General features: G+C 34.1%; 1 protein-coding gene across 1 annotated transcript in view; it reads left to right on the plus strand.

Annotated features, from left to right (window-relative positions):
- The window catches only part of Trhde (thyrotropin-releasing hormone degrading enzyme), a 372,401-nt gene extending 366,464 nt beyond the window's left edge, over positions 1-5,937 (plus strand). Inside the window, exon 20 of the mRNA XM_013018686.1 lies at positions 5,606-5,937. Within this exon, the coding sequence (XP_012874140.1) occupies positions 5,606-5,749 (144 nt within the window). The 3' untranslated portion in view covers positions 5,750-5,937. The remainder of the gene's footprint in view (positions 1-5,605) is intronic.
- The last annotated feature ends 4,002 nt before the right edge of the window (positions 5,938-9,939 follow it).

Consider the following 9,939-nt stretch of genomic DNA (forward strand, 5'->3'; position numbering starts at 1 on the left):
TTTTGGAAATCATTATTTTTTGTTTTGTTTTGCAAAAGTATTTTTAATCTATTAAATACTGACTGATGAGAAAGTGTGAATGCAATGATTTCCAAAAGTGGAGAATCAAAAATCCACTCCAGACATCTTAGATCTATTCACAAAGCTATTCTGTGATCATTTGATATAGCCAGTATAGAATCCCTTAGTCAATAATCATATCAATGGTTCATTATTTAGAAAGACAACTGAAGTTGGTTTTATGGTGCCAAACATGAGTCTCTGCTTTGCGGTCAGCCCTACAGAACAACAGAAACATAATAACTGCCTACTAAATACTATATAGACAGTTAAATAGAATGTATGGAGAGGAACCTATTGGGATATCCCTATAAACATTCATAGTTTATTTAAATTAATGTGTTTGTCTCAGTCACAAATGCATTGTATTAATGAAAACACACTTGATTTTTTTTTAATGGACTGGGGTCTAGACTGTAGGGTATCTAACTTAATTTTCCTTGTTTATTTCAGTGGAAATATAAGCCAAATGAATATTTTCCTGATTAACTCAGAAATTTATTAGAAACGAATGTGGTATGGGGAAAGTTAAAGCTGGAAAATGGAACCAAATAATGATCCTTTTAATTGATTATCTCAGTAAGGAGTGGTGATTAAGGTGTTGAGCCAGACAAGTTGAGAGAGGCAAGGTGGGCAAATACAGTCATAATACTCAATTTACATAGGTCAGAAACAGAGCCAAATAATTTGAGGAGATGGATGGGGTTAGGATAGATGGGCAGAAATATGGAAGGGATGCCATTGATCAAAATGGATTGCACCAATAAACTGACATATTCAATTGCAACTCCTTTGTGCAACTACTTAAAGACAATTTAAAAAAATGAGCTTCAAGCACCTATTACCTTGTTCTCTGCTATTCTTCATTATAACGACATATAGCTTCTATCTGGAACTGAGAATCCTAATTCTCAAATTTCACTTGTGGGATACCTCTTTCTATGTCCCAGAGATAATGTACAGAACAGCATCCCTTCAAACATTAACCCTGGCACCTCCTTAATATCTCGTACTACTATCCAGTTGTCTGAGTTCATCCCATGCGCTAACTTGGATCCTGTCACACTGGCAGCTGAGTTAAGCTAAGGTTCTGATTGCAATGATTTCAAATTCAGTTTTTATCCCTGCGATGTGTGCTGCCAGCCTTGAAGGATTTAGCTTTGAAATCTCAGAACCCCTTTTTTTTTAAACTTTTTCTTAATATAGAAGAAGCTAAATGAAAAGGACTTTTTCATATCCATAAGAAATAGAAAGCAAAAGCAATTAAATTAACGTTTGATTCCATTTTTTTCTGTATTTAAATTAAGTAGTTGTAATGTTATGATTTTACACTCAATAATGGGGGAATGAAAGATTCATTTAGTCATAACCTGTGCCTGAATTCAAGTGAGCAGAGAAACAGAAATCTACTTTTCTCCTCCCCACTCTTCCCTCCCTTTTCCATCCTCCTCCTCCTCTATATCTCCTTTCTCTTTTTTTCTGTTCTTTCTCCTGTTTCTTTCTTTTTATTGTTCATTTCCTTTTTCATATTTTCCTGGATTAGAGCATACCAGGACCATGAGAAAATTTCATTTACATGGACATTTAATTGATTTTTTTATCACACATTGACCATTAAGTTTTACATGTTTCACTTATATATTTAATTAAAGACTGGATTTAATTACCATGTTTGATGTGCCAAGGTGCCCCTAGTATGAAAGATGTATTTTCAAACCTGAAACTAAACTGTGGCTTTCATTCTATTATCTTCAAAGCAGCTAACTTCACAATGCAGCTCTCAGTGGATTGAGTGATGAATCCTTCGCTGGAGTTACTTGCTCTGACTTCTAGTTTTAACTGCTTCTGCCTGAGGCTGTCTTATGCTTTTATCAACTTACCCTTGGCTACAAGACTAGGGAACACTATTTTTTCAGATGTTGGGGGTTAATTTGCATTGTCAGTAATCCTTTTCGTAAGTAGCAATGACTATGCAGGTCTAGACCTATTCTCCCATTGCCCCTGAGCTATGTTAAAAATAATGATAATAGGGGCTGGGAAGGTAGCTCAGTGGTAGGGCTCTTGCCTTGCATGCTCGAGGCCCTGGGTTCGATTCCTCAGCACCACATAAGCAAAAAGAAAAAAGCCGGAAGTGGTGCTGTGGCTTAAAGTGGTAGAGCGCTAGCCTTGAGCTGAAGAGCTGAGGGACAGCGCCCAGGCCCAGAGTTCAGGCCCCACGACCAGACCCAAAAACAAAAAATACAACAACAAAAAATAATGATAATAAACCATGTATTCCCAAGGGTGCAGTGCATTCTTATTTCTGAAGATTCATAACTCAAAGAAGCATCTTTATAAATTCTGAAAATTCATTTGATATTGCAATGATCCTTACAATCTTTAGGGGTATTAAGTAAAAATGATTATGTTGTTCTAGTATTGTGTCCCCCAAACTACATCCTAGTACTGAAACTTGGATTTCTCCCTTAAGTATGTGACTGTAGCCATTTGCATAACACCCCTTCTCAATGGGTGGAATCCATCATTTCCATAATTTTAAGCTAATGGAGGTACAACCTCAAGGAACTTCAGAGGCACATGCCATTTTCCCATACTAATGTTCACTAAACAAACCTCTCATCTGTTTCTCCTTCCTGCATTACAGCTATCCTGTTTGCTTTCCTGTGACATTTTTCTTATCAGGTGTAAATCAGTTTTGGAAAACATGGACCTCAGAGCAAGACAGTAATTAATTATATTTGTTCTATAGTTATTAACATTATACTATGTTTTTACAATTTTCTCTAAGATACTATTTTATAATGAAGTTTGAGTACTCTGAAAGAAGAGCTTCTTTTAAAAAATGCTGACTCTTTTCAATAGATAAATTTACAAAATTGTCTAGAAGGTTTATGTGAAAAAAATTAGAGGTTACCAACAATACTGACATTTTCCTAAGTGTTATTTCGTAAAAGCGTCTGAAGTTGAAATTTTTTAAAGTGTACCATGGCATAGTTAACTTGGAAACACAATAAAAAGATAACTAGTAGCAGCAGAAAACCTAGCATAGAGCTGAAGAAATAAGACAAGAGTATTGCAAATTCTTTCTTCTGTCCAAGATCTTAGAAGTAGACAGGGTTCTGTAAGGTAGTGAAGTCATACACCAGGATTGGTGAGAGAGCTACGCTCCCTCAGATCATGTTTGTGTTGAGAGCTGGGAGAAATACAGTTTCTAAAATCAGTGTAGAGCAATTGTGGATCATGGTTAGGATGCACTGTAATGAATCAGCGGTACCTGATTCAGCCCAGGCTTTCTGAGCCCGCAAGGGAGGTATTTAGTGCACTTAAATAGTAATTTAAGAAATGGATCTCTAGAAACCCAGTAGTTACATTGTCTTATGAGTATGCTCTGGCAAGATAATCTAATGTACCATCCTCATGTAATAATAATTTTATATTCAGACCCACAGTTTACCTTGAAAGAAAAGTTAAGGGCTTTGCTTGGTATGTTCAAGCTAGTTTCATAAAGAGGGTTACATTACTTTCTGGCATGTTCAGTAAATGCCTAGGGGGGAAAATGTTCAAAACAGGATGAAATCTGTTGATTTATGGCTATGGATTAAAATATGAAATCAAAGCAGTTAATACAAATGTATTATTGTGTTAATCAGCCAAAGTTTCAAATGAAGATCTGATTTATGTCATTTGATTAGCTCTGTGTGTGTGTATGCGTGCCTCTCGGTAGCCATCAATATTCTGTTGTTGTACAGTGGATATCGTCCAAATTTATTATAAAAAAGTACAGTGATTTTGAGTCTTTTTAAGGATAAAGCCTGGAGATAGGAACATCCTTCGCTAAGGCCAACAAAAGACTTGTAAGAAAGTAGGCGACAAACTAAGAAAGCCTACCAGTAGCTTGTCATTAAAGTAATATTGTCCCAAACCGTGCTATTTATACATTCCAAACTAATTTGGAAAGATAAAAATAATTTCATGGTAAACACCCTCCACCCTACACTCCCAAGCTTGTCTTGATCGTACCACGTTTCCTTCCTGGCTTTCTTCCATGAGATGGCACCCAGTGATGAATCACACTCCACACTAATTACACCACATAGCTTTTCTGTGTTGCAAGTTGATTTTTCACATTTGTCTATTAGCATTGCAATTGTTGGTTGGTTGCCAGTTTACGACATATTAAACAAGAAGAAAAATGGTCAGGATTTAATCTTGAGGTAAATTCCCTATTATTTCTAGAACATGGGAACGCTCTAACATCTCCTATCAGGAAAAGTTATAAAAGTACACTTAAAACTTCCAACTTACATGTTCAAAATTTCTAGCTCAACAAGACTATATTTCTCTTTCATTTTTCCAAGAATATAGTGACGAGGGTGATTGCAGTGGTCATTAGTCTAGCTTTTCTACTACCTAATAGGTGTGGTAATCCTTTGACCTCCAGATAAGTGTCAAGCTCATTTGTTGAAGACAGAGAAGCATTTTCTGTCTACAAATAAAGATAAACTTTAATCCTTATATTCAGTTTGCAAGGAATTTTATACATTGGATGTGCCTTGCAAGTAGAATTAGTCTTTTCTACATTACTCTACTAATTGAAGAAATGAAATAGATCTCTTTTAATATCTATTAATGAGGCAAGAAGTTGGATGTGGAATCACTTAAACTTCAATGTCCACTCTTTTTCCTTGGCATTTACATATCATTCATACCACACTCGCTTGACTCAACCTGTTTATTTTATGTCATTATCAAACTTGCTCCACAATAGTAGATATGCTTTCCATTGTGATTGGGTCACCAAACCAAGCCCATTTTGCCCATTGAGCAGCATGTCTATCTATGAAATGATGAATAAAGGAGAAAGACTTTACTCATAAGGTGACTAAGCGTGAAGAGATGGGAGAACAAATCTCAACTCAGCCTCTCTGAGGATAGATTTCAGGGGTATTTATTATATAAAGAAGGCAAATGAAAGAAAAAAGAAGGCAAATGATTTAAGATAGGAAAAGGTGACTGTGAATGAAGCCGTGAGTGGTGTGCGCTGTGTGATGTCTTCATAGTCATCACAGGATGTCTGTACTGGCATGATCTGAGAGAGGAATTCTTACTTCTCTGCTGTCAGAAGTTCACCCATGGGACTCTTACTCAGGCCTAAATAAATAGTTAATAGTTTCAATAAAAATTACCTTCAAGTCCCTGAAACATAACCTTGGCAACCATTATCTGGCTGCACCCATCACAGATGCTAGTTATTTCTGTATGAGCTCCCAAATAAGAGATTTTTTTAACGTTAACTAAAAGCAAGTAAAGTTGGATGGCTTTATTTTATTTCAGTTTATATTTTATTTTTTTTATTTATTATGAAAATACCGTACAGAGGGGTTACAATTACATGGTCAAGGTAATGAGTGCATTTCTTATCAAGCACTGGTTTTCCCTTCGCTGCAATTGTGGAACTTTGTTTAAAATAGATTCTTGTTCCTATATGCTGTGCACGAGTTCATTTTAAGACATGCAGATTTACCATTTTGAATTCTATTTCCAGCTGAAGAACTTCATGAAGAGCTATGATGGGGTGGCGGCTGCTTCTTTCTCACGAGCTGTGGAGACTGTGGAAGCCAATGTGCGCTGGAAAATGCTTTATCAAGATGAGCTTTTCCAATGGCTAGGAAAAGCTATGAGACACTAATATGCCTCATAAAGTTAACCTGAAATTTTGTGAGAGGACCTGCTTTGTGTGGAATGAGGAAAATGGCCTAATTTTCTGTGTTAACATGTGGGAGGATTTATTTTATTTTATTTTTATTTTGGGGGTATTTCTGTTTGTTTCATTCACTGTTTTGTTTCTCTACTGGGTTTTTTGTAAAGAAATTCCTGTGACTGAACCTTGTCATGGTTCCTTCAACTGTACATTTCCTGCTGTACAGGACCAAATATGGTAGTGGTGCATGTTGATGTTGAGGTCCATTTGGAAAAAAAGTAACATAATCAGAATATTCTGTGCATGGCTGTATGGTCCTGCCCGTGTTCCAGCATGCTTATCTAAAATGTCCAATGTTGTATGTGAATATATGTTACATCCAGGGTGGGCATTATGCAAAAGCACAAAGATGATCTATGACAATCAGTGTTGCAATGAAAAGTAAAACCTTAAGGGAATTCTATCCTCAATCGTGGACAATAGGAGAGAGAAAGTAGCTCTTCAAGTGATCAGTGTCATTTATTTCAGCACTTGGATTGTCTGACTGTGATGACTGTGTTGCTGACTCATTTTCTTTGAGTTAAAGCTGTGTGTACATTAAAAAGGCATATAGATAGTGTATGCATATGTATATGTACATAAGGAAGTTCCACATGTATATAGTATGTTGTACACTGCACATGTGCAAAGAATCTCTTCCGATCAAAGAAAAATGATCTCTTTTTATTATAAATGTATGGACACTTGGAAAGGCTTAAAAGAATTTGTCTCAACATTATCCTTCCTTTCCTGTCTAAATTTTTTGAATGGCTTTTCATCTACTTCTTGAACAGGGCCTGTTCTACATGAAGATGAATTAAAACAAAAATTTATATGTATACTAATCACTCCTATAATCCTCCTCAGTCAATAGCACCCTTGCATATAGATTCTGTCATCCATTTGGTCACATTTCCTATTGCATAAATGAATGATGTAAACTTGTAATTATCAGTACTGAGAAAGTATTTTTTCATCTTGTTTGTCTACTTTTGGCTGGTGCAGAGTTTAAAATCCTTTCTGTGTATTGGTCCATGTCTGTCCTACTCTAATCCTCCATAAAGCAACCATACCTCAATGGGTCTATAAGTATTTAACGACCTTTTAAGCCAGTTGTGCCATCCCCTTAGATACAAATTCCTTTGCTCATGTTAATACACAAAAGGTTCCTTCGACATTAATACCTCTGCTCTACAGGGAATTTGGAATAGCTATTTCCATGACTGTGTGTGAAACAAGTATTTTTGGATGATGTTCTCACCTCATAGACTAGTTCTACAGACCTCATTTGAATGCTTTAGAATTCACATATTTTCTATTATAATTATAAAATCCTGATACAACTACTGTACTGAAGTAAAACATTTGTGACGACTTCACGTCCTATTTCTTGAGGTGTTGACTCCTTCAAATCTTACAAATCACGGAAACAAATGTATTCTGAAGGTAATAGTCATTAGACACCAAAAAAATTAGATATTTTCTAGAGACCTAGAATCATTTTAAGTTTATAGAAAGGAAATTTCCTAATCTAGAGATTACCACCTAAAGTTAAATTCTATTGTTTCAGCAATACTCATACCCATCATTTAAAATACTCTATGTGGTATTTAAATAAATAAAATAATTTAAATAAATTCCAATGTGATGCTACCTATCTTTTATGATGAAATTCAGTTACTCCATGTCATATTTAGGGTCTTGAAAGGAGGACATCCTGAAACATAACAATAATATGACATTGCTGTGTAGGCTCCAGATAGACACCATAATATCCCTGAACTCATGTATCAGAGATGATAGAAAAATTTAGAAGTAGGTGTCTTGTGTCATGAATTATTGAAAAATTCTTAAGTAGTTGTAGCATTTCTGTAGTGAAGTCACTTTGAGTTAGAAAGACTTTTGTTCTTTTTCCTCTCCACTGTTAACAGTCATGCTCCTCTTTCAGTGTTTTAGTGGCCTTGAACAACTGGTTTAGCTCTATCAAATCCTAAGTGTGTGATTGTGTGCAATGATCCATACCTCCTATGATATGTGTTCAACAGTACAGTGGTACCAATGGCAGACAGATGGCATTTTTTCTTCTACATATTTTTAAAAAATGTATCCTTTCCAATGTTGAAATTATATCAGGCTTTTCAGTTTCTTTGAGTTGTTTAAATAAGTAATATTTTCAAAATAATAAAACAAACAACTGTATCTCTTGGAATTATTCTGTAAAATATAGTTATAAAATTATATTTTATACTTAGAGTTTTCTCTTTTCTCTCTTGTCTGTTTTACAAATCATACATGAGCATGAATGACAAATTGTTGAAAGTGTCCAACATCTATTCCTAACCATCATTTGTGTCAATACATGTGCAACAGCAAAACCTGATTTCAATTAGAAAGGACTAACTTATTTACCATAGGGTATTAACCATGTCCAAGTGATTTGTAAATAAAAAGGGTTCCCCAGTTTTACATTTTTTCTTAAAAGATTTCTTATGATATTTAAAGTTTTAAAATATACATAATCTCAAATTTTAAGACTAATATTTATATGATATGTCTATTCTTGCATTTCAATAACATGTATTTTCGGTAACCCTTTAACTTTTTTGGTTTATGGTATTTCTGGGATAATTATATCTCATAACTATTATTTTGTGGTAGTACATTTTACAAATCTTGTAAATGCAATAATTTACAGTTATTAGGGCTATGTCATAGATTTATAAAATATATTTCACGTTCAAAGAATTTTTATACCTGATAGTTTATTTGACAACTCATAAGAGTACAAAACATTTTTAGCTTTATACCCCAACGATGAAGTTAAAGCTCCGAGTCACCAGAGGGACTATTTTTAAATTACAGCTATATCCAAAATAGAGCTTACCTACAACTAAGATATAAGTACACATTTATAGTATTTCTTTGCATTAAGTATTTTGTGAAAAATAAACTTATTATGCATTATGCATTAAAATACAGGATCAATTATACCACAATAATTACATTATTTTTAAAGTTAGTGTTTCAAATTTGCATGGTTTCAAACAACTAGATGAACATTTTTGCCAGTATTTACTTTGGATGGTGTCAATAGTAAATATAGGCACAGCTAATTTAGTGTATTGGTTATACTTATCATATTTTACATTTAGCATTTTAAATATATTATTAAAATTCTGACAATTTACTTTCAACACAAACTTCTCTGATGGCAGTAGCAGATAATCATAACAGATGACCAGGCTGCAGATAAAATACAGTCCATCTAAATCACTGAAAATAATACTCAGTACAATATTTACACATCCATGAAAATTAAATGTGAAAAACAAGTTCTTTGTAAATATAGAATGGAATTTGACTTAGAAAAGAGACTCCTAAAGTTATACAATAATATATTGAATAAAGTATTCTATTTATTAATATTTGAAGAATTCCTTTCTAAGATTTTGAAGAATCCAAGTTAGCTCAGTTTCTCTTCTAAGTACTCACATAAACTAACCATTTATACCATGTAGAGTATAGAAGCACATATAATTAGAAAATAAGATTTTCAATTACTTTTTTCATTCATCTTAGATCATAGCTGAGTTTTCATTTGACACTGCTAGTTGTTGTTGAGAGAATTTGGTTCAATTAAAGAATCTGTACTGAGAAACATTTATTTTACCAGGTATATTGTGAAGGAAAGGAATAAAGACATGAATAGAATTTGCAACAAAACAAATTAAAGTAAAGAAAGAAAGAAAGAAAGCTCATAAGGCACTCAGAATAAGAGCAACAGGAAAAATGATAACATTCAGAGCAAGGCTAAATTATTTTAGGTGCAGATAATATCCATTTTGGATAATAGTTCTCAAACCTTTAGAGTAATTTTCAGTCTCTGATTACACAATGCTTGTATTCCTGAAATACACATTACTTTGAAATTATAATATGGTCATAAAATTGTAAATGTAATGATTGGAACTGACATTGGGATAGAATCTATTCAAAAGAAGAAAACTGTATGACATGCAGTACAGATTACCGAGCTGGGGATGTGGTTTAGTGGTAGAGTGCTTGCCTATCATGCATGAAGTCCTGGGTTCGATTCCTCAGTACTATATAAACTGAAAAGGCCATAAGTAGTGCTGTGG

Source organism: Dipodomys ordii, unplaced genomic scaffold, assembly GCF_000151885.1.
Source record: "Dipodomys ordii isolate 6190 unplaced genomic scaffold, Dord_2.0 Scaffold3, whole genome shotgun sequence".
NCBI lineage: Eukaryota > Metazoa > Chordata > Mammalia > Rodentia > Heteromyidae > Dipodomys > Dipodomys ordii.